Source organism: Hyla sarda, chromosome 8 (genome assembly GCF_029499605.1).
Source record: "Hyla sarda isolate aHylSar1 chromosome 8, aHylSar1.hap1, whole genome shotgun sequence".
NCBI lineage: Eukaryota > Metazoa > Chordata > Amphibia > Anura > Hylidae > Hyla > Hyla sarda.
Window position 1 is genome coordinate 124,737,010 of NC_079196.1, and position 26,577 is coordinate 124,763,586.

General features: G+C 41.9%; 1 protein-coding gene across 15 annotated transcripts in view; it reads left to right on the forward strand.

Moving 5' to 3' along the window:
* Positions 1–26,577, forward strand: part of GULP1 (GULP PTB domain containing engulfment adaptor 1) — a 1,103,506-nt gene that overhangs the window by 627,162 nt on the left and 449,767 nt on the right. For all 15 annotated transcript variants that reach the window (XM_056535167.1, XM_056535165.1, XM_056535168.1 and 12 more), the window contains one exon: positions 640–711. In XM_056535167.1, coding sequence (XP_056391142.1) covers positions 640–711 — 72 coding nt within the window. The remainder of the gene's footprint in view (positions 1–639; positions 712–26,577) is intronic.

Below are 26,577 nucleotides of genomic sequence, written 5' to 3' on the forward strand. Positions count from 1 at the left end.
TTTTTTCTTTTACGTTTCTGCCGTTCACTGTATGGGATCATTAACTGATATGAAATATTATTTGTATGCTTTTTTGGGTAAAATGGGAAAAGTGGCTTTTTTTTAAAAACTTTTACAGTATTCATCACGCCATCTGAGAGGTTAATGGTGGACATGAGTGCGATCGCTGATGTCTGCCATTACTGGAGGGTACAGCTGGGGCCTGCGGTGCATGAAGCAAGCACAGCTCCTGTGCTTGCTTCATGTGTAGGACCAAAATGTGCAACCTGGTGCGCTAAGTACCAGCGCATCAGGGTGTATGTCCTTCAGGGGTTAAATCAATTTTAATGCCGTTTTATAAACCAGTGCTAAAAATGGATCTAGCAAGATGTATTTGCATAACTCCTTCCTACTTATTTTACATACCCTTTAAAATTTGCAGCAAAATCTCCAAAACTGAGTCCAAACTTTATGTGAAATTCCAGCATTATGAACACTGCCTGTCATTTAGTGATGTGATTGTAAGCAGTGCACAAAAGTTCATGAATAATGATTTTTTGTTATGAAGAAAATGATGCTGTTGAACCAAATTTTATGATTAAAAATGAATGATTATTGATTGTCCATTTTCAACAAGTTCTACTTGTCTTTGTTTTTCAGTTTCTTGGCGGCACAGAAGTAGAGCAACCTAAAGGTACTGAAGTTGTAAGGGATGCAGTAAGAAAACTTAAGGTATTTAAAATATAGACCATACACTGTTAACCATCATTCATATTATACTTAATAATCCACAATATTACAAACAAAAAACTGTTTTATTATGGTTCTGAACTTTTGCATTTTGTGCTATAGTTCCACTTTGAAAGGGGTACTCCACTGGAAAACATAATTATTTTTATTTTTTTTAAATCAACAGATGCCAGAAAGTTAAAAACTTTTATTTAAAAAATTTATTATTCCAGTACTTATCAGCTACTGTATACTACAGAGGAAGTTCTTTTCTTTTTGAATTTCCTCTCTGTCTGATTACAGTGATCTCTGCTGACACCTCAGTCCATGTCAGGGACTGTCCGGAGCAAAATAGATTTGTTATGGGGATGTGCTCATACTCTGGACAGTTCCTAAAATGGACAAAGGTGTAAGCAAAGAGCACTGTTGTCAGAGGGAAAATAACTTGTTGTGGAGCATACCGCAGCTGATAAGTACTGGAAGGATTAAGATTTTTAAATACAAGTAATTTACAAATCTGTTTAACTTTCTGGCACCAGTTGATAAAAAAATAAAAAATAAATGTTGTTAAGCGGAGTACCCCTTTTAAAGGGCTTGTCCCATCTCCTTACTTCCAGCTTCTCCATCCTGCTTTCAGCAGCTGGAGGTGGTAGGAAAAGCCAAAAGCAGACACAGTTACACTAACAGCATAGCTTACGCCATTTGTGTATCTCCCATTGAAGTCAATGGGAACTATTCAAATTGCACAAAGCGTACCTGTCATTTCACAGAAGAAAATTCTTAGATATGTTACTCACAAGCAGGGCTGCCATCAGAAATTTTGGGGCCCTCTACGTAGCTCAAGGCCTGGGCCCCCCCATGCCTCGCCCCCGAGTCTGCCCCACGGCCAGACCCCAATATTTTTTTCTAATTAGATTATAGCAGAGTGCAGTCCAGTGAAATAACGTTGTGCAAGTGCCCTAAAAATTTGCCAATATTCCCACATACTAGCAAAAGAGGTAGATTCCAGCTGCACGCCAGTGCCCTGCAGACACTGAAGGTGATTGCAATTACATAAAGTGACTTACAGTTAACGTCTTCACTATGTGAATAAAAAGGCGCACATTAACACATTATCCGCCATTGGGCATCATGAAGACTTCTGTCTCCACAAAACCTGTCAGAGTAGCCAGACAAACATTTCTCAAGCACAATGCCCACCTCTTTACAAACTCCCTGTGTCTATTGCATTTAACAGTAATAGTGCCCACTTTGTGCCCCCATAGTTGTAGACTCCACTCTCTGTGCTCCCATAGTTGTAGGCTCCACACTCTCTGCCCCCATAGTTATAGGCTCTAATCTCTGTGCCCCTATAGTTGTAGGCTCCAATCTCTGTGCCCCCATAGTTGTAGGCTCCACTCTCTCTACCCCCATAGTTGTAGGCTCCAATCTCTGTGCCCCCATAGTTGTAGGCTCCAATCTCTGTGCCCCCATAGTTGTAGACTCCACTCTCTCTGCCCCCATAGTTGTAGGCTCCAATCTCTGTGCTCCCATAGATATAGGCTCCAATCTCTGTGCTCCCATAGATATAGGCTCCAATCTCTGTGTCCCCATAGATGTAGACTCCACTCTCTGTGCCCCCATAGATGTAGACTCCCCTCTTTGTGCCCCCATAGTTGTAGGCTCCAATCTCTGTGCCCCCATAGTTGTAGACTCCAATCTCTGTGCCCCCATAGTTGTAGACTCCACTCTCTGTGCCCCCATAGTTGTAGGCTCCAATCTCTGTGTCCCCATAAATGTAGACTCCACTCTATGTGCCCCCATAGATGTATACTCCACTCTCTGTGCCCCCATAGTTGTAGGCTCCAATCTCTGTGGCCCCATAGTTGTAGACTCCACTCTCTGTGCCCCATAGTTGTAGACTCCATTCTCTGTGCCCCCATAGTTGTAGGCTCCACTCTCTGTGCCCCCATAGTTGTAGACTCCACTCTCTGATCCCCCCATAGTTGTAGACTCCACTCTCTGATCCCCCCATAGTTGTAGGCTGCAATCTCGGTGCCCCCATAGTTGTAGGCTCCACTCTGTGCCCCCATAGTTGTAGGCTCCAATCTCTGAGTCCTCATAGTTGTAGGCTCCAATCTCTGTGCCCCCATAGTTGTAGGCCCCCTCTATGTGCCCCCATATTTGTAGGCCCCCTCTCTGTGCCCACATAGTTGTAGGCTCCATTCTTGGTGCCCCCATAGTTGTAGGCCCCCTCTCTGTGCCCCCATAGTTGTAAGCCCCCTCTCTTTGCCCCCATTGTTGCAGGCCCCCTCTCTGTGCCCCCATAATTGTAGGCCCCCTCTCTGTGCCCCATAGTTGTATGCCCCCTCTCTGTGCCCCCATAGTTGTATGCCCCCTCTCTGTGCCCACTTAGTTGTAGGCCCCCCTCTCTGTGTCCCCATAGTTGTAGACCCCCTCTCTGTGCCCCCATAGTTGTAGGTGTCCTTTGTGCTCCCATAATAGTAAATATGGGGTGCATAAGCATATACATTAGTACGCTCACCTTAAGGGGTAGTGCTGTGGGCGCGACACCATGAAGAGCCTATTGGGGTGTCTTTGACTGAGAAAAGCAGCAGCAGCTGACATCCAATTGTAGTCCAGTGTTCCAATGGGGATGTTGAAAAGACAATGAAGATGCAGGAAAATAAGATGCCTTTACATCAAAGCTAGCAGCAGGGTCCAAACATAAATCATTCCAGGAATGGATTTAAAGGGGTTATCCAGGAAAAAACTTTTTTTTATATATCAACTGGCTCCAGAAAGTTAAACAGATTTGTAAGTACTTCTATTAAAAAATCTTAATCCGTTCAGTACTGCTGAAGTTGATTTTTTCTTTTCTGTCTCGGGAAGTGCTCTCTGATGACACCTGTCTCGGGAACTATCCAGAGTAGAAGCAAATCCCCATAGCAAACCTCTTCTACTCCGTGCAGTTCCCGAGACAAGCAGAGATGTCAGCAGAGAACACTGTTCCATACAGAAAAGAACAACTCAACTTCAGCAACTGATAATTATTGGAAGGATTAACATTTTTTAATAGAAGTAATTTATAAATCTGTTTAACTTTCTGGAGCCAGTTGATATATATAAAGAAAAAAAAGTTTTTCCCTGGAATACCCCTTTAATAAATTAAAAAGTACCAGTCACCAAATAAACTTTTCTAAACTAACTCAGGCTATGTTCCCTAAATACTCCTTACACTCCTCCAACCCTTTAAAAAAAAAAATTCAGAGCTTTAAAAAGCTTTGTATCTTACAGTTCTTCTTGCTCACAAAGTTCAATCTCCAAGCAGGAGAAAGTGGGCATTTCCCAGCAGGCATGACATCACTGAAGCCTGCTGGGAGACCACTTCTGCCCTGACATTGTTGCACTGCTGTGATGTTGCAGGCTCTGTGGAGAAAAAAGTATATCCGCTCACCCAGTCGTGTCCAAGGTACATGAAGTCGTAGCGCAATACACCTAAACCAGCGGGAGCTTCGGATGAATCTCTGAGGCCAAGTTTTTCTATGCTTTTATATTTGTTCATGCATTGGATTTTTATATGAAGAAATAAACTTGGAATTTTTACCCAGCCTCAGGCTCTGTGCAGCTTTCAATGAGGCTCTATGCATGTTTCAGTGAGGCTCTGTGCAGCTTTCAATGAGGCTCTGTGCAGCTTTCAGTGAGGCTCTATGCATGTTTCAATGAGGCTCTGTGCAGCATTCAGTGATGCTCTGTGCAGCTGTCAATCAAGCTCAGTGCAGAAAAGCACTTCTTGAGTTTGGTCTCCTGCCAGGCCGGGAGGAGACCAAACTCACTGTATTAATTGTAGCAGGGAAAAGAACAGAGCCACCTAGTGGCCATTTTTTCTATTACATTAAAAAAAATGTATGTTGATAATTTTAAAAGCAAGTGAATGGGAAAGTGTCTGCTAATTACACAAGGAACATTATATTAAAAGTTTTATTTGGTGACAGGTACTCTTAACCCCTTAAGGACATAGCATTTTTCCGTTATTGCACTTTAGTTTTTTCTTCCTTGCATTTTAAAGATCATAACCCTTACAATTTTGCACCAGAATATCGATATGATGGCTTGTTTTTTGCGCCACCAATTCTACTTTGTAATGACATCAGTCATTTTACCCAAACATTACGGCGAAACAGAAAAAAAATTATTGTGCGAATATTGTGCGACAAAATGGAAGAAAAATCACCATTTTGTAAATTTTTGAGGCTTACGTTTCTACGCAGTACATTTTTCGGTAGGTCCATATGATTAAAATGATACACTTCTTATGTAGTTTTTATTTTGTATTACTTCTGAAAAAAATCATAACTACATGCGGGAAAATTTATTAGTTTAAAATTGTCCTCTTCTGACTCCTATAACTTTTTTCTTTTTTCACACCCCTACCCCTTAATTCCCTGGTTGAACTTGATGGACATATGTCTTTTTTCGACCGTACTAACTATGTTACATAATTAGTTACATAGTTACATAGTTAGTACGGTCGAAAAAAGACATATGTCCATCAAGTTCAACCAGGGAATTAAGGGGTAGGGGTGTGGCGCGATATTGGGGAAGGGATGAGATTTTATATTTCTTCCTAAGCATTAATCTTATTTTGTTCCAGGAATGTATCTAATCCTGTTTTAAAGCTGTTAATTGTTCCTGCTGTGACCAGTTCCTGAGGTAGACCGTTCCATAAATTCACAGTCCTCACGGTAAAGAAGGCGTGTCGCCCCTTGAGACTAAATTTTTTCTTCTCCAGACGGAGGGAGTGCCCCCTCGTCCTTTGGGGGGGGTTTAACCTGGAACAGTTTTTCTCCATATTTTTTGTATGGGCCATTAATATACTTATATACGTTTATCATATCCCCCCCTTAAACGTCTCTTCTCAAGACTAAACAATTGTAACTCCTTTAATCGCTCCTCATAGCTAAGATGTTCCATGCCCCATATTAGTTTAGTCGCGCGTCTCTGCACCCTTTCCAACTCCGCAGTGTCCCTTTTATGGACAGGTGCCCAAAACTGAACAGCATATTCCAGGTAAGGCCGTACCAATGATTTATAAAGGGGGAGTATTATGTCCCTGTCCCTTGAGTCCATGCCTCTTTTGATACATGACAATATCCTGCCGGCTTTGGAAGCAGCAGCCTGACATTGCATGCTATTCTGTAGTCTGTGATCTACAAGTACACCCAGATCCTTCTCTACCAGTGACTCTGCCAGTTTAATCCCCCTAAGACATACGATGCATGCAGGTTATTAGTACCCAGATGCATAACTTTACATTTATCCACATTGAACCTCATTTGCCAAGTGGATGCCCAGACACTTAGTCTATCCAAGTCATCTTGTAACTTATGCACATCCTCTATAGACTGTACTGTGCTACAAAGCTTGGTGTCATCTTCAAAGATAGAAACAGAGCTGTTAATACCATCCTCTATATCATTGATAAATAAATTAAACAACAGCGGTCCCAGTACTGAACCTTGGGGTACACCACTAATAACCGGGGACCAATCAGAGTACGAATCATTGACCACCACTCTCTGGGTACGATCCATGAGCCAGTGTTCAATCCAGTTACAAACTAAAATTTCCAAACCCAAAGACCTTAACTTACCTGTCAGACGTCTATGAGGGACAGTATCAAACGCTTTAGCAAAATCCAGAAACACTATATCCACAGCCATTCCTCTGTCAAGGCTTCTACTCACCTCTTCATAAAAGCAAATTAGATTGGTTTGACAACTTCTATCCTTAGTAAACCCATGCTGGCTATCACTTATAATACAATTATCCCCTATGTATTCCTGTATGTAATCCCTTATAAGTCCTTCAAACAATTTACCCACAATGCACGTTAAACTTACCGGTCTATAGTTTCCTGGGGAAGACCTAGAGCCCTTTTTGAAGATTGGCACCACATTCGCCTTGCGCCAGTCCCTTGGCACAATACCAGACACCAGAGAATCTCTAAATATCATGAACAGGGGTACAGATATTACTGAACTTACCTCTCTAAGAACTCTTGGGTGTAGTCCATCCGGTCCTGGGGATTTGCTTACATTTATATCACTTAACTTACCTTGTACCATCTCTACATTAAGCCAGTTCAGTACATTACATGATGTGTTACCAGCACTGACCTGGCCAATGTCAGCTCCTTCTTCCATAGTGTATACAGAACTAAAGAACCCATTCAGTAGCTCCGCCTTCTCTTGATCGCCTGCGACAACCTCCCCATTATCATTATTAAGGGGTCCTACATGCTCTGTCCTTGTTTTTTTTGCATTTATATATCTAAAAAAATATTTAGGATTAGTTTTGCTTTCTTTGGCCACCTGTCTTTCATTTTGAATTTTTGCTGTTTTTATTACATTTTTACAGATTTTATTAAGCTCCTTGTACTGTTTAAATGTTATAGCTGACCCATGAGATTTGTATTTTTTGAAGGCTATTTTTTTGTTGTTTATTGCTCTTTTAACATCATGTGTCAGCCATGTAGGATTTAGTTTTAATCGTTTATATTTGTTCCCCTTTGGTATATATTTAGATGTATAGTTATTTAGAGTTGATTTAAAGATGTCCCATTTACCTTCTGTATCAGTATTTGACAACACCTCCCCCCAGTCTATGTCCTGTAGTGCAGCCCTCAGCCCAGGGAAATTTGCCTTTTTAAAGTTATATGTTTTTGCCTTCCCCGCCTGTCTTTGTTTTCTACATTTTAAGTCAAAAGTAACTATATTGTGGTCGCTATTACCAAGGTTTTCCCGCACAGTTACATTACCAACCAGCTCTGCGTTGTTGGAAATGATCAGATCCAACAAGGCATCACTTCTTGTTGGGTCCTCCACAAACTGGCCCATAAAATTATCCTGCAATAAATTTAGGAATTGTCGCCCCTTTGTAGTTTTAGCCAACCCCGGACCCCAATCTATATCTGGATAGTTAACATCTCCCATTATTACCACTGTACCTGCCCGGGCGGCCCTCTCTATTTGTTTATGAAGCCGAACTTCTATCTCTTCAGTGATATTAGGGGGTCTGTAGATTACACCAAATACTATTTTTTCAGTATTTCCCTCCTTTTGTAATTCTACCCACAATGATTCCACATCCTCAGAATCATCACACACTATGGCATCGTTCACACTGACTTTCATACCACTTGTTACATACAGACAGACTCCACCACCTTTTCTGTTCATTCTATCCTTGCGAAACAATGTAAACCCCTGCAGATTGACAGCCCAGTCATGCGAGGAGTCCAGCCATGTCTCAGTGACCCCAACTATATCAATATGTTCCTCCAGTATCAAGGCCTCAAGCTCCCTCATTTTATTTGCTAGGCTTCTGGCATTTGTGAACATACACTTTACATTTCCATCCTTTATGTTATTGTGGTTAATGGGATTCAAGGGTGTAAGTTTTATTTTCCTATGAAGCTTATTCCTATTAACTATTCTAACCCCTCCCTCCGCTCCACCCCCAGGTTCATTTATAATTCCCACCTCTCTATCTACACTATCTTCCCCCTCTTTGCTGTAGGTTCCCTCCCCCCAAGTCCCTAGTTTAAACACTCCTCCACCCTTCTAGCCATCTTCTCCCCAAGCAAAGCTGCACCCTCCCCATTGAGGTGCAGCCCGTCCCTACGGTAGAGCCGGTAACCGACAGCAAAGTCAGCCCAGTTCTCCATGAACCCAAACCCTTCCTTCCTACACCAGCTTCTGAGCCACTTGTTTACCTCCCTGATCTCCCGCTGCCTCTCTGGTGCGGCTCGTGGTACTGGTAGTATTTCAGAAAAGACTACCTTGGAGGTCCTTGCCTTAAGCTTGCGGCCTAAGTCCCTGAAATCATTTTTAAGGACACTCCACCTACCTCTTACTTTGTCATTGGTGCCAATATGTACCATGACTGCTGGGTCCTCTTCAGCCCCGCCCAACAACCTGTCAACCCGATCCGCGATGTGCCGAACTCGTGCGCCAGGCAGACAACAACTGTTCGGCGATCCCGGTCTTTGTGACAGATTGCCCTGTCTGTCCCCCTAATAATTGAGTCCCCCACCACTATGTAACTATGTACAGGGTGGTATGAGGGCTAATTTTTTGCGCCGTGATCTGGTTTTTATCAGTACCATTTTTGTTTTCATCAGAATTTCTTTTTTATCGCTTTAGGGTATAAAAAGTGACCAAAAATATGCTATTTTGGACTTTGGATTTTTTTTGCGTTTACACCATTGACCGTGCGGCTTAATTAATTATATATTTTTATAGTTTGGACACGTACGAACGCTGCGATACCACATATGTTTATTTTTATTTACGCTGTTTTTTTAATGGGAAAAGGGGGTGATTAACCCCTTAATGACCAAGGACGTATATTTACGTACTTGGCCGGCTCCCACGATATATTGGGTCGGTCCAGGCATGTATCTGAAGCCGGGACCCGGGGCTAATCACGGTGCCACACGCTATTAATCCTTTAGACGTGGCGTTCAAAGTTGAACGCCGCGTCTAAAACGAAAGTGAAAGCTGCCTGGCTGCTCAGTGGGACTGATCGGGACCACCGCAGTGAAAATGCGGTGTCCCGATCATCTGGGACACGAGCGGAGGTCCTCTTACCTGCCTCCGGCGTGTCCCTTCGGCGATTGATTGCTCCAAGCCTGAGATGCAGGTTTGAGCAATCGACCGCCGATAACACTGGTCACTGCAAAGCTATGGCTTTGCAATGAACAGTGCTGGCAATCAGTGTGTGCAGTGCTATAGGTCCCTATAGGAGCTATAACACTGCAAAAAAAAAAGTGTAAAAAAAGTTAATAAATGTGATTTAACCCTTTCCTTAATAAAAGTTCAAATCACCCCCCTTTTCCCATAAAAAAAACACCATGTAAATAAAAATAAATATAAACATATGTGGTATCGCCGCTTGCGTAAATGTCCGAACTATAAAAATATATCATTAATTAAACTGCATGGTCAATGGCGTACGCGCAAAAAAATTCCAAAGTCCAGAATAACGTATTTTGGTCGCTTTTTATATCATGAAAAAATTTATAAAAAGTGATCAAAAAGTCCGATCAATACAAAAATGGTACAGCTAAAAATGTCAGATCACGGCGCAAAAAATGAGCCATCATATTGCCACATATGCGCAAAAAGAAAAAAGTTATAGGGGTCAGAAGATGACAATTTTAAACATATCCATTTCTGTGCATGTAGTTATTTTTTCCAGAAGTACAACAAAATCAAACCTATATAGGTAGGGGATCATTTTAATCATATGGACCTACAGAATAAAGATCTGGTGTCATTTTTATTGAAAAAATGTACTGCGTAGAAACGGAATCCCCCAAAAGTTACAAAATGGCATTTTTTTTCTTCAATTTCGTCGATATGATGGCTTGTTTTTTGCGCCACCAATTCTACTTTGTAATGACATCAGTCATTTTACCCAAACATTACGGCGAAACAGAAAAATAATTCTTGTGCGAATATTGTGCGACAAAATGGAAGAAAAATCACCATTTTGTAAATTTTTGAGGCTTACGTTTCTACGCAGTACATTTTTCGGTAGGTCCATATGATTAAAATGATACACTTCTTATGTAGTTTTTATTTTGTATTACTTCTGAAAAAAATCATAACTACATGCGGGAAAATTTATTAGTTTAAAATTGTCCTCTTCTGACTCCTATAACTTTTTTATTTTTTCACACCCCTACCCCTTAATTCCCTGGTTGAACTTGATGGACATATGTCTTTTTTCGACCGTACTAACTATGTAACTATGTACAGGGCGGTATGAGGGCTAATTTTTTGCGCCGTGATCTGGTTTTTATCAGTACCATTTTTGTTTTGATCAGAATTTCTTTTTTATCGCTTTAGGGTATAAAAAGTGACCAAAAATATGCTATTTTGGACTTTGGATTTTTTTTGCGTTTACACCATTGACCGTGTGGCTTAATTAATTATATATTTTTATAGTTCGGACACGTACGAACGCTGCGATACCACATATGTTTATTTTTATTTACGCTGTTTTTTTAATGGGAAAAGGGGGTGATTAACCCCTTAATGACCAATGACGTATATTTACGTACTTGGCCGGCTCCCACGATATATCGGGTCGGTCCCGGCATGTATCTGAAGCCGGGACCCGGGGCTAATCACGGTGCCACACGCTATTAATCCTTTAGACGTGGCGTTCAAAGTTGAACGCCGCGTCTAAAACGAAAGTGAAAGCTGCCTGGCTGCTCAGTGGGACTGATCGGGACCACCGCAGTGAAAATGCGGTGTCCCGATCATCTGGGACACGAGCGGAGGTCCTCTTACCTGCCTCCGGCGTGTCCCTTCGGCGATTGATTGCTCCAAGCCTGAGATGCAGGTTTGAGCAATCGACCACCGATAACACTGGTCACTGCAAAGCTATGGCTTTGCAATGAACAGTGCTGGCAATCAGTGTGTGCAGTGCTATAGGTCCCTATGGGAGCTATAACACTGCAAAAAAAAGTGTAAAAAAAGTTAATAAATGTGATTTAACCCTTTCCTTAATAAAAGTTCAAATCACCCCCCTTTTCCCATAAAAAAAACACCATGTAAATAAAAATAAATATAAACATATGTGGTATCGCCGCTTGCCTAAATGTCCGAACTATAAAAATATATCATTAATTAAACTGCATGGTCAATGGCGTACGCGCAAAAAAATTCCAAAGTCCAGAATTTTGGTCGCTTTTTATATCATGAAAAAATTTATAAAAAGTGATCAAAAAGTCCGATCAATACAAAAATGGTACAGCTAAAAACGTCAGATCACGGCGCAAAAAATGAGCCATTATATTGCCACATATGCGCAAAAAGAAAAAAGTTATAGGGGTCAGAAGATGACAATTTTAAACATATCCATTTCTGTGCATGTAGTTATTTTTTCCAGAAGTACAACAAAATCAAACCTATATAGGTAGGGGATCATTTTAATCATATGGACCTACAGAATAAAGATCTGGTGTCATTTTTATTGAAAAAATGTACTGCGTAGAAACGGAATCCCCCAAAAGTTACAAAATGGCATTTTTTTTCTTCAATTTCGTCGAACAATGATTTATTTTTTCCGTTTTGCTGTAGATTTTTGGGTAAAATTAGTAGAATTGGTGGCGCAAAAAATAAGCCATCATATGGATTTTTAGGTGCAAAATTGAAAGGGTTATGATTTTTAAAAGGTGAGGAGGAAAAAACGAAAGTGCAAAAACCGAAAAACCCTCAGTCCTTAAGGGGTTAAAACTTTTATTAGGGAAGGGGTTAAATCATCTTTATTAACTTTTTCTTTGCAATGTTATAGCCCCCATAGGGGACTATAACATGCAGTACATTGATTGAATACACTGATCAATGCCATTGCATTGATCAGTGTTATCGGCAGTTAATTGCTCAAGCCTGGATTTCAGGTTTGGAGCAATCAATTGACGATCCGACACGCAGGAGGCAGGTAAATCACCCTTCTGCTGCATCCTAGCTGATCGGGACATCGCAATTTTACTGCAATGGCGATCTAAAGTGTTAATCCCGGACATCTGCCTGAACCACGATGTCCGGCAAAATAGCCCCCCAGAGCTTCTGTTTGGATGTAAACTGCCTCCCACATAGAAACATAGAAACATAGAATGTGTCGGCAGATAAGAACCAATTGGCCCATCTAGTCTGCCCGATAATCTGAATACTATGAATAGTCCCTGGCCCTATCTTATATGAAGGATAGCCTTATGCTTATCCCATTCATGTTTAAACTCCTTCACTGTATTTGCAGCGACCACTTCTGCAGGAAGGCTATTCCCTGCATCCACTACTCTCTCAGTAAAGTAATACTTCCTGATATTACTTTTAAACCTTTGCCCCTCTAATTTTAAATTTTATCCTCTTGTGGTAGTTTTCTTCTTTTAAATATGCTCTCCTCCTTTACCATGTTGATTCCCTTTATGTATTTAAAAGTCTCTATCATATCCCCTCTGTCTCTTCTTTCTTCCAAGCTATACATGTTAAGGTCCTTTAACCTTTCCTGGTACGTTTTATCCTGCAACCCATGTACTAGTTTAGTAGCTCTTCTTTGAACTCTCTCTAGAGTATCTATATCCTTCTGGAGATACGGCCTCCAGTACTGCGCACAATACTCCAATTGAGGTCTCACCAGTGTTCTGTACAGCGGCATGAGCACTTCTCTCTTTCTACTGCTTATACCTCACCCCATACATCCAAGCATTCTGCTAGCGTTTCCTGCTGCTCTATTACATTGTCTTCCTACCTTTAAGTCTTCTGAAATAATTACTCCTAAATCCCTCTCCTCAGATACTGTGGTCAGGGCTGTGTCAAATAATCTATATTCTGCCTGAGGGTTTTAACGCCCCAGGTGCATTATCTTGCACTTATCCACATTAAATTTCAGTTGCCAGAGTTCTGACCATTCTTCTAGTTTGCCTAGATCCTTTTCCATTTGGCGGATCCCTCCAGGAACATCAACCCTGTTACATATCTTTGTGTCATGAGCGAAAATACATACCTTACCATCGAGACCTTCTGTAATATTGCTAATGAAGATATTAAACAATATTGGTCCCAGTACAGATCCCTGAGGTATCCCACTGGTGACAAGACCTTGCTCTGAATATTCTCCATTGACTACAACCCTCTGTTGTCTGTTACTCAGCCACTGCCTAATCCACTCAACAATATTGGAGTCCAAGCTCAATGACTGTAGTTTATTGATAAGTCTTCTATGTGGGACATTGTCAAAAGCCTTACTAAAATCTAGATATGCAATGTCTACTGCCCCTCCGCCATCTATTATTTTAGTCACCCAGTCAAAAAAATCTATAAGATTTGTTTGACATGATCTCCCTGAAGTAAACCCATGTTGTTTTTCATCTGGCAATCCATGGGATTTTAGATGTTCCACAATCCTATACTTTAGTAGGGTTTCCATTAATTTCCCCACTATTGATGTCAGACTTACTGGCCTATAGTTGCTTGATTCCTTCTTACTACCTTTCTTGTAAATGGGCACAACATTTGCTAATTTCCAATCTTCCGGGAAGGCTCCTGTTACATTTGATTGGTTAAATAAATCTGCTAACGGTTTTGCTAGCTCACCACTAAACTCTTTTAATAATTTTGGGTGTATCCCATCAAGCCCCTGTGATTTATTTGTCTTCACTTTAGAAAACAAACGTAGAACCTCTTCCTCTGTAAAGACACATGCATCAAACGATTCCTTGGTTTTTCTCTCTAATGGAGGTCCTTTTCCTTCTTTTTCTTCTGTAAAAACTGAACAGAAGTTTTCATTAAGGCAGTCGGCTAGCCACTTATTCTCTTCTACATACCTTCCTTCCTTTGTTTTTAATTTAGTTATTCCTTGTTTCGATTTCCTTTTTTCATTTATATATCTGAAGAATGTCTTATCCCCTTTTTTCACAGACTGAGCCACCCTCGTAGATCTTTTGCTTGAGGATGCTCCAAAGGTTCTCAATAGGATTGAGGTCAGGGGAGGATGGGGGCCTCACCATGACTTTCTCTCCTTTTATCCCCATAGCAGCCATTGAAGCAGAGGTATTCTTTGCAGCATGAGATGGTGCATTTTCATGCATGAAGATGAATTTATTACAGAAAGAATAGTTCTTCCTTCTGTACCAGGGAAGAAAGTGGTCAGTTAGAAACTCCACATACTTTGCAGAGGTCATCTTAACACCTTCGGGGACCCTAAAGGGGCCGACCAGCTCTCTTCCCATGATTCCAGCACAGTCTTGTTGGAACAGGATGGCCGTCCACCAACCATCCACTACTCCTTCCATCTGGACCATCCAGGGTTGCACGGCACTCATCAGTGAACAGGACTGTTTGAAAATTAGTCTTCATGTATTTTTCTGCCCGATGCTGCCATTTCTGCTTGTGGGCATTGGTTAGTGGTGGCCGAATAGTAGGTTTATGCACAGATGCAAGACTCTGGAGGACTCTACACCTTGATGTCCGTGAGACTCCAGAGGCACCAGCAGCTTCAAATATCTGTTTGCTGCTATGTAATGGTATTTTAGCAGCTTCTCTCTTGATCCGATGCATGGATCTGGCAGAAATCTTCCTCAATGTGCCTTTTTCTGCACAAACCCATCTGTGCTCTGAATAGTGATGTCGCGAACATAAAATTTTCGGTTCGCGAACCGCGAACTTCCACAAGAGTTCGCAAACCGGCGAACCGGGCTAACCGCCATTGACTTCAATGGGCAGGCGAATTTTAAAACCCACAGGGACTCTTTCTGGCCACAATAGTGATTTAAAAGTTGTTTCAAGGGGACTAACACCTGGACTGTGGTGTGCCGGAGTGGGATCCATGTCAAAACTCCCATGGAAAATTACATAGTTGATGCAGGGTCTGGTTTTAATCCATAAAGGGCATAAATCACCTATTATTCCTAAATGGTTTGGAATAAAGTGCTTTAGCCCCCTTTAGGCATCACATAGTTAGATTCCCCCCTTTAGACAGCACATAGATTCCCCCATATTAGGCAGCACATAGTTAGAGCCTCCCTTTAGGCAGCACATATTTAGATCCCCCCTTTAGGCAGCACATAGATTCCCCCATATTAGGCAGCACATAGTTAGAGCCCCCTTTTAGGCAGCACATAGTGGGATTTAAACCCAAGGCCCCAGCGCTGCAAGTCAGCAGTGCTAACCTCTGAGCCACCTTGCTGCCCTTACCATACATCTAATATGCACGGTTGCTAAAATGGACAGAGATGTCAGCAAAGAGTACCAGAAAAATTAGGCATGTACACATGGCTCAAAAATTTGGTATTGTTGCAGCCACAGCTGTAGCAGCACCCAGAAAAATTGTGGCAGCATAAAAAGTGCAGCACCAGAGGCCAGAAAAATTAGGCATGTACACATGGCTGAAAAATAAGAACAAGCGCATATCCAAGAGTCCAGAAGACTCTAGAATGCAGGACGGAGAAACAGACAAAGAAATTCTTTTCTAAATCAAATAAAGAAACAGAGTTCATCCCTCTCTGTATTTTATTTTTGAAAATTTACGTTTAAAAATCACACACAACAAGCGTTCCTTGGTGTAATGGTTAGTACTATGGAAAATTCAAGTTTAAATTATCAGAAAGTCCAGAAGACTCTATGATGCAGGACGCTGAAAATCACAGAGAAATCCTTTTCAAAATAACATTTTTCATCAAATCAAGATGAAAGCAGAGGCCAGAAAAATTGCAGCAGCAGAACAAGTGCAGCACCAGAGACCAGAAAAATTAGGCATGTACACATGGCTGAAATATAAGAACAAGCACATACCCAAAAGTCCAGAAGACTCTATGATGCAGGACGATGAAAATCACAGAGAAATCTTTTTCAAAATAAAATTTTTCATCAAGTCAAGATGAAAGCATCGGCCAGAAAATTTGCAGCAGCAGAAAAAGTGCAGCACCAGAGGCCAGAAAAATTAGGCATGTACACATGGCTGAAATATAAGAACAAGCGCATATCCAAAAGTCCAGAAGACTCTATGATGCAGGACGATGAAAATCACACAGAAATCCTTTTCAAAATAATATTTTTAATCAAATCAAGATGAAAGCAGCAGCCAGAATAATTGCAGCAGCAGAAAAAGTGCAGCACCAGAGTCCAGGTGGTGCGGTGTGACTCTCCGCTTTGAGGCAAGTCAACCCCAAGATGGCGTGACACTGCCGTATCCGGGATGTGGAATAGCACCTGTGGAGCTGGGGGGGGGGGGGGGTGGTGCCGGTGATGTGGAGCAAGACGCAGCAGTGGAAGAGGACTCGGCCGAGGAGGTTATGGAAGAGGATAGAGTAGGAGGAGTATAGGATGTAGCAGCAGGCCTGCCTGCAAGTCGTGGCGGTGTCACCAACTGGAGAAACCTGGTAAACCTGGAGATGCGTGGTAGCTGTCACCAGGTTTACCCAATGCGCAGTGTAGGTGATACACCTGCCCTGACCATGCTTTGCAGACCAGGTATCAGTGGTCAGATGGACCCTTGCTCCCCTGGTGAGATGGACCATGCCAGACATGCCATAATTTCCTTTTGCACAATGGAGTAAAGGTTGGGGATTGCCTTTTGTGCAAAAAAAATTTCTGCTGGGTACCTTCCACTGCGGTGTCCCAATGGCTACAAATTTTTTTAAAGGCCTCAGACTCCACCAGCTTGTATGGTAAAAGCTGGTGGGCTAGCAGTTCCGACAAGCCAGCTGTCAGGCTAGGGGGTGACTTTGAGACATTGTCTTCTTGCGCTCAAACATCTACGAGTCCTTGAACAGACACCTGACTGTGGGCAGATGAGCAGGAACTGCTCAAGGCGAGAGACGGAGAGGCGGATGGTTGAGAGGGGGCAAGGAGGGCAGCAGTGGTTGACCTGACTGAAGATGCTGGACCAGGAGGAGGATGCGGCTTTGACTTTGTGTGCTGCTTGCACTGACGTGTTGATCCCATAGGCGTTTGTGATGTGACATCATGTGCCTTCGCAAAGGAGTTGTGCCTAGGTGGGTGTTGGACTTCCCACGACTCAGTTTCTTCTGGCACAGGTTGCAAATGGCCTCGCTGTTGTCAGAGGCAGACACACAAAAAAAATGCCACACTGCTAAGCTCTGCGATGAAGGCATTCTGGTGGTGGCAACAGCATGCGTTGATTGGCGTCCCGTCTGGCTGACCCCGAGTGCCGATGCATGCTGTCTGACTGTGCCACTAGCTCCTTGCGACGACCTCCCCCTGCTTCCAACTCATCTCCTCCTCCTCTCTGTCTCCTCATCTGAAGTTTCCCCCTCTTCTTCTCTTCTAGCGGGCACCCACGTGGCATCCACGAACACATCGTCATCATCAACACCTTCACCGCTATCTGACACCTCAAGAAAGGAAGCAGCAGCGGTACAACATCATCATCCCACCGTACGTCCATGTGTGTAATGCTGCCTGACTGAGACATATCCCTGTTAACTACATCCTCTGGCAATAATGGTTGTGCATCACTCATGTCTTCAAACTGATGTGTAAATAACTCCTCTGACGGATCAAGTAAAGCTGCTGTGGTGCTAATGTTGGTGGTGGCGGCAGGCGGGCAAGTGGTAGCATGAGAGGTGCCCGAAGCTAAGCTAGAGGAGGAGAAGGATGGTGCGTCAAGGTTCCGAGCGGAAGCTTTAGTAGTAGATTGGGTGTCTTGTGATAGCCAGTCAACTAAATCCTCAGAACTTTGGGGGTTCAGGGTACGTGGCCTCTGAACACTGGCCATTCTAGGGCCAAAGGGAATCCCAGCACCACGACGGCCCCTGCGGGGTGGCCTTCCTCTGCCTGTAATTTTTTTGGTTAAATTTACACAAGTGTCTCACCAAATGTGATTTGCACTAGGGTGACACAATTTGCCCTGCAGGCAAGAAAAATGGCAACTGTGACGTGAACTAACAGTGACGACTGATTTTATTTAACAGCCAAAAAATATATATATTTTTTAATTTGGGCAACTGTCGCACCTAATGTGATTTGCACTAGGGTGACAAATGGCAACTGTGACGTGAACTAACAGTGTCGGCTGATTTTATTTAACAGCCAAAAAAGGTTTTTTTTTTTCATTTGCACAACTGTTGCACCTAATGTGATTTGCACTAGGGTGACACAATTTGCCCTGCAGGCAGGAAAAATGGCAACTGTGACGTGAACTAACAGTGATGGCTGATTTTATTTAACAGCCAAAAAAGGTATTTTTTTTAATTTGCGAAACTGACGCACCTAATGTGATTTGCACTAGGGTGACACAATTTGCCCTGCAGGCAGGAAAAATGGCAACTGTGACGTGAACTAACAGTGACGGCTGATTTTATTTAACAGCCAAAAAGGTTTTTTTTTTTTTTATTTGCACAACTGTCACACCTAATGTGATTTGCACTAGTGTGACAATGAGCAAAAAAACTTGCCAGCGGAGTTCCCCTTTTATGCAGTGGTCCCCAACCAGGGTGCCTCCAGCTGTTGCAAAACACACGGACTGATATATTTCAGCCCTTTGAATACTGTAGTAGTTAGTTGCTTTAAAGAAAAAAAGCTTGCCAGCGGAGTTCCCCTTTTATGCAGTGGTCCCCAACCAGGGTGCCTCCAGCTGTTGCAAAACACACGGACTGATATATTTCAGCCCTTTGAATACTGTAGTAGTTAGTTGCTTTAAAGAAAAAAAGCTTGCCAGCGGAGTTCCCCTTTTAAGCAGTGGTCCCCAACCAGGGTACCTACAGCTGTTGCAAAACACACGGACTGATATCTTTCAGCCCTTTGAATACTGTAGTAGATAGTTGCTTGAAGGAACTTAAGTTTGATGCTGGAGTACCCCTTTTAACCAGCGGTTCCCTCCCAACCAGGACTGATATCTTTCAGCCCTAAAAAAGGGCTTTTTTGTGTGCTGTCCTTAAAGCAGATGTTACACTAGTGCTTTAGGAGTAAACTGGACCCTGAATACACCACCTAGCAGCAACCTAGCTAGCGCTTTCCCTATACAGCAGGAGCAGCTTCTCTAACCCTCCACTTCCTAAGCCTGCAGCATGCTGAATGAGGCTAAAATGGCGTCCGTGCCAAAGGTAGGAGGGTCTGGAAGGGAGGGACTGATGCTGATTGGCTGTAATGTGTCTGCTGACTCTGACTCACAGGTAAAAGTTTACTGCAATGTTAAAGTATAGGGGGCGGATCGAACTTCACATATGTTCGCCCGGCGATGCGAACGCGAACATACGAAATTCGCCGAGAATTGTTCGCCGACAAACAATTCGCGACATCTCTAGCTCTGAATCAAATCTCTGAAAAGTGCAATGATCACGCTAAGTTTTCATGAAATATATAATGTTTTCATACCTTATCCAAGACATTGAACTATTTCACGGCAGCAGAGAGATCCTTTTTCTTCCCCTATTGCTTGAAAATGGTGCTCTGCTTAATAATGTGGAACCTTTAGTAGTTTTTCCTTAAATCGGGCTTACCTGGCAATCTAATTATCACAGGTGTCCGAGATTGTTTTCAGTGATCAAAAGAGCCCTGAGACACAATGCCATCCAGGAGTTAAACTGAAAAATAAAATATTTAATGTTTGTGACACAAATAGAATTTGCATAATAATTTTGAACAGGGTGTAGATATGGTCCAAGGTAAATTAAATAAAGTGAATGTAAGCAAAGTGTTAGGACCAGATGGATTACACCCACAAGTTGTTAGAGAACAAAGTTCAATACTTTCTTTACCCTTGTTTATAATATTTAGAGATTCTCTAGTGTCTGGTATTGTGCCGAGTGACTGGAGTATGGTGAATGTGGTACCAATTTTCAAAAAGGGCTCTAGGTCTTCCCCAGGTAATTATATAACGGTAAGCTTAATGTCCATTGTGGAAAAATTGTTTGAGGGGCTCATAAGGGACTACATACAGGAATACATAGGAGTAAATAGTATTATAAGTGATAGCCAGCGTTGGTTTACCAAGGATAGAAGCTTTCAAACCAACCTAATTTGCTTTTATGAAAAATGTGAGCAGAAGCTTTGACAGAGGGATGGCCGTAGCTATAGTGTTTTTGGATTTTGCTAAAGTGTTTGAAATTGTCCCTCAAAGAAGTCTGATAGGTAAATTATGGTGGAAAACACATTGGGGCAGATGAGTTAGGATGATGGAAATTAGGGAAAGGTAAATGATAATTTTAATGGGGGATTGTAATGAATGTATATATGTGTGTGTGTGTGTGTGTGTGTGTATATATATATATATATATATATATATATATGCAGCATAAAATGTCCATTTGACAAAGCTCCATCCCCCATGCTACTCTCTGCTCCTTGCTCACACCTTCCATTGTGAAAGAAGATTTCCTGTCCTGAACAAAGGCCTTGGAGCCCACCAACATCCTCAGAAAAAGCACACCTTATATGGTATGCCACAGCTATACTTACCTCCCTAGTGAGGGTGGGAACTTATGCCAATTACAAAGGTTATATAACCCAGTGGACTGCCAAATAAAGCAGAAGTATAAAGTACCTGAAACTGACATGGCTCCGTTTGATTTACTTTGTTGCATACATTCTGATAATGATTTGGTCGGGAGTAAGATAGTTACTAGATCACTGATAAAAATCTACATCAATGGTCTCTAGGTTTAGAAATTTTGGTTTGCAACTGGGTGGAAAACTGGCTTAAGGACTGTGGGGGGAATTTATCATTGTATATAGAGCTGTTTTGTTTCAATTTTTTTGCGCAAAAATATGCGCAAGTGTTTTTTTGCATCTTTTTTTTATACTAGATTTATAATAGATTTTTATACTACATTTATAGGGACAGAAGGTTGATCCAGGTATTTATTCTGACTGCCATATTGGAATTTTTACCTCTAGTATGAGGGTTTTTTGCCTTCCTCTGAATCAACTCAACTCAATAGGGACTTATTAGGGTTATAGGTTGAACTTGATGGACTCTGGTCTTTTTTATTTATCTTTTTATTGATTTTTTTCATCATATACAAATAAGCATGCATATTCCATGTACATAAATTCATCACATACTTATATACACTTATACTATACCCTTCCACCCATCAATTATATCAATCTCCCACTCCGTGGTGCCCCCCTCTGTATCCTTCTCTCTTCTGTTTCCTTTATGTGTTTCTTAGTACATTAACTTTCTCTTTTCATATCTTCTGATCTTTCCTTTTTTATTGTTGACTTCCTATTCCTCCCCTAAATGTCTTCCATAATTCCCATTTTTTATAAAAGGATATACTCTGATTGTTTCCAATCGCTATAATTTCCTCTAATTTATAACAGTGTTGTATCATATTTATTATTTCATTCACTTCAGGAATCTGTGCTTGCCTCCAGTATCTGCAGAGAACTAGCTTTGCGACCACTAAAATCTTGCATACCAAAAATCGCATTTTTACCGGATATACCGTATTTATCGGGGTATACCACGCACCGGCCTATAACACGCACCCTCATTTTACCAAGGATATTTGGGTAAAAAAAGTTTTTTACCCAAATATCCATGGTAAAATGAGGGTGCGTGTGTGCGCGTGTATACCCCGATATACCCCCAGGAAAGGCAGGGGGAGAGAGGCCGTCGCTGCCCGCTTCTCTCCCCCTGCCTTTCCTGGGGTCTAGAGCGCTGCTGTCGGCCCTTTTCACCCCCTGGTTATCGGCGCCGCTGCCCGTTCTGTCCCCCTGACTATCGGTGCCGGCGCCGATAGCCAGGGGGAGAGAAGCGGCGCCGACAGCCAGGGGGAGAGAAGGGGCAGCGGCACCCATTGCCGGCGCCGCTGCCCCGTTGCCTCCCCCCATCCGCGGTGGCATAATTACCTGAGTCGGGTCCACGCTGCTGCAGGCCTCCGTCGTGCGTCCCCAGCATCGTTGCTATGCACGGCGCGGCGCACTGACGTCATGCGCCGCGCCGTTCAGCGCATAGCAACGACGCCGGGGACGCACGACGGAGGCCTGCAGCAGCGCGGACCCGACTCAGGTAATTATGCCACCGGGGATGGGGGGAGGCAACGGGGCAGCGGTGAGAAGGGCCGACAGCAGCGCTCTAGACCCCAGGAAAGGCAGGGGGAGAGAAGCGGGCAGCGACGGCCTCTCCCCCTGCCTTTCCTTGGGGTGTATCGGCGTATAACACGCACACAGACTTTAGGCTAAAAATTTTATAATGTTATACGCCGATAAATACGGTATTTGCATTTGTAATAGTAACAATGCTTTTTGTGGTGTCAATTTACTTGGGATGCGGGTGATGTTTACTAGTAATTGTTCTACTTTATGCCAGTAGACTTGTGTCATCGGGCATAGCCATAAAATGTGTATAAGGGATCCCGTCCCCCCGCAGTTTCGCCAACATTTTTCAGAATTCACCGATGATATCTTATGGAGCCTATCAGGGGAGTAAATACCATCTTAGGTTAGTTTTAACTATAGCCTCTATATGTGGGACTGCTGTCAGAGATAAGAGCTAACTTAAACGCATAGGTCCATTCCTGTTCTGTATATGTTTGTACAAGATCTCTTTCCCATGCTAGATATGGGCCTACGTGTTGGAACTTAGAGCGATTGTCCATTACATCGTAAATTTGCAGTAATCCTTTTGATGTTACGTTATTTAAAAATGAGATCAAAATTGGTGAGCAATAGCGAGGGGTAGGTTTGTTTGTTTCCAATAAATGTTTAATTCTAAGATACCCGAAAATCTCCCCTGATGGCAAACCATATTTACTCTGTATTTCTGGAAATGATATTATCTTGTCTTTTGTATATAGTTGTTTAATTTGTGTTATACCAGACTTCATCCACCCCCGTAAGTCCAAATCAGCAATTTTACAAGAGAGAAACTGCAAGGGGTATAGTCCCTGTACTCCATTGATATGTTTCCTACTAACTTATGACTTATCTCCCAACAGTGTATGCCATTGACCATAAAAGGGGTCAAATCTTTCCTTTTTTCCTGTCTCCAAAATGAAAAAAAAAAAAAGCAACGTGTGTCTCTGCTCTCAATATAAGTTTGCTCAATCCGCACCCAGTGGATATCGTATGAACGCGTCCACCAGGCCTTAATTTGTTTCACTACTGTCGCTATGTAATAGTGGAAAACGTTGGGTAGGCCAAGGCCTCCTGCTGCCCTATTCTTAGTCATCATAAAGTATTTTACTCTGGGTTTATGGTTTAGCCAAATGTACCTAGATATCATTATTTTGACTTATCTAAAAAAAAGGATGCTGGAATCCTAATTGGGAGAACCCTATATAAATAAAGAAGTTTTGGTAGCAGTATCATTTTAAAAGCTGCTATTCTCCCCAACCAGGATGCTTCTATCTTTTTATATTGTTCCAGATCTAGTTGTAATTGTTTGATATATGGTATATAGTTCATTTCATATAAAAGGCCAGATGGTGTTTTAATCCAAATTCCCAGATATTTAATTTGAGTTGTCTGCCAATCAAATTTGTATGTAGACTTAAGTGAGGATTTAATTACGGTCGAGAGGTTTATAGGGAGAGCTTGTGATTTTGTTTTGTTTAGTAAATAATATGAAACTGATCCAAAATTGTTTAATAAATCTAAAACTCTTTTCATTGATGTGGCCGGATTTGATAAAGTTAAAATAATATCGTCTGCATATAAGGATATGGTAAGGGATGATGTTCCAATTTTTATACCAGATTTATCTGAGTTAGTCCTAATGAGTTGGGCTAAGGGTTCTATAGATAATATAAAGATTAATGGGGATAGGGGACAACCCTGTCGGGTTCCGTTGCATATCTCAAAGACTTCAGAGATTATTCCATTTGTGTATACCTGAGCTGAGGGACCAGAATATAAAGCTCTTAATACCCTCAAAGCCTTCTCATCAAGGCCCATTTTCTGGAGTACTGAGAAGGCGTACGACCAGTTAATCCGGTCAAATGCCTTCTCGGCATCCAGGGCCAGAAGAATGGCTGGTATTCTATGTCTCTCTATGTGAGACAAGATGTTTAGAATTCTTCGAGTATTATCTGAACCCTGTCTCCCCTTTACAAATCCCGTTTGAGCCATCGATATTAAAGCTGACAAATAAGGCGCTATTCTGTTAGATATAACTTTGGCATAAACTTTAAGGTCCCCATTTAGTAATGAGATTGGTTGAAAGTTCTGTGGCACTTCGGGGTCCTTCCCCGGTTTAGGGAGTGTTACAATCAATGCTTTTTGATTCTCCGTTGGGAACGACCCCGACGCAGCCACAGAACTAAAAAAAAACGGGACATCACCTGTGACAGAATAGAGGAAAATCTTTTAAAATACTCATTTGCTAGCCCGTCCGGCCCTGGAGATTTGCCTGTATGTAAAGTAGTTATTATTGATTTAATTTCTTCTTGTGTAATAGGAGCTGAGATTTTTTCTGTTGTATTAATGAAAGAGATGGTAATTTAATCTCTTCCAAAAAAGCAGATGTCATTTCTGGTGATGGTTGTGGGGTATTGCATTCGGTATTGAGATTGTATAATGAGGAGTAATAGTCTCTAAATATGTTTGCTATGTCCTTAGGGGAAATTAATTTCCCCTTTTTATCTGCCGTTCATAGAAATTGGATTTTGGCTTTAGTTTGTCTATTTAAAATGTTGGCTGCCAATAATTTACCTGTTTTATTACCATATGTATAATATCCCTTCCCCAATATCGCGCCACACCCCTACCCTTCAATTCCCTGGTTGAACTTGATGGACGTATGTCTTTTTTCAACCGTACTAACTATGTAACTATGTGGCTCTTGTTTTCCGCATATGATGTTCATACTCTATGAACAAATGTTCTCTGAGTTGTTGCCTTAATGCTATTAATTCATTACCTTTATCTTTTTCTCGTAAACTCTTATTTTTCTCCTCTGCTTCCTTGATTTTAACCTGTTAAGGACCCAGGGCGTACCTGTACGTCCTGAGTCCACTCCCTATCTATAACGCGGGGCCACGGCGTGTCACATAGCGTGTCACATAGCGGCGTGTCACATAGCTGGTCGGGCCCGGGCTCTAACAACGGCCGGGACCCGTGGCTAATAGCATGCGGCATTGATCGTGGTTCCGCGCGCTCTTAACCCTTTAGACGCGGCTTTCAAAGTTGAACGCCGCGTCTAAAATGAAAGTGAAACCATGCCGGTTAGCTCAGGGAGCTGTTCGGGATAACCGCGGCGAAATCGTGGCATCCCGAACAGCTTACATGACAGCTGAGGATCCCTACCTTCCTACTCGCTGTCCGATCGCCGAATGACTGCTCAGTGCCTGAGATCCAGGCATGAGCAGTCAAGCGGCAGAATCATCGATCACTGGTTTCTGTTTTTTTTTTTTTTATTTATTTTGTCTCCCATTGATTTTTTTTTTTCAGTTCCGCCATAGATTTTTGGGTTAAATGACTGAAGTCATTACAAAGTAGAATTGGTGGCGCAAAAAATAAGCCATCATATGGATTTTTAGGTGAAAAATTGAAAGAGTTATGATTTTTTAAAGGTAAGGAGGAAAAAAAATGAAAATGTAAAAACGGAAAAGCCCTGGGTCCTTAACCCCTTAAGGACCAGGCCATTTTACACCTTAAGGACCAGAGCGTTTTTTGCAAATCTGACCACTGTCACTTTAAACATTAATAACTCTGGAATGCTTTTAGTTATCATTCGGATTCCGAGATAGTTTTTTTGTGACATATTCTACTTTAACTTAGTGGTAAAATTTTATGGTAACTTGCATCCTTTCTTGGTGAAAAATCCCCAAAATTTATGAAAAAAATGTAAATTTTGCATTTTTCTAACTTTGAAGCTCTCTGCTTGTAAGGAAAATGGATATTCAAAATATATTTTTTGGGGGTTCACATATACAATATGTCTTCTTTATGTTTGCATCATAAAATGTATGAGTTTTTACTTATGGAAGACACCAGAGGGCTTCAAAGTTCAGCAGCAATTTTTCACAAAATTTTCAAACTCACTATTTTTCAGGGACCAGTTCAGTTTTGAAGTGGATTTGAAGGGTCTTCATATTAGAAATACCCCATAAAAGACCCCATTATAAAAACTACACCCCTTAAAGTATTCAAAATGACATTCAGTAAGTGTATTAACCCTCTAGGTGTTTCACAGGAATAGCAGCAAAGTGAAGGAGAAAATTCAAAATCTTAATTTTTTACACTCGCATGTTCTTGTAGACCCAATTTTTGAATTTTTGCAAGGGGTAAAAAGGAGAAAATTTTTACTTGTATTTCAAACCCAATTTCTCTCGAGTAAGCACATACCACATATGTCTATGTAAAGTGTTCGGCGGGCGCAGTAGAGGGCTCAAAAGGGAAGGAG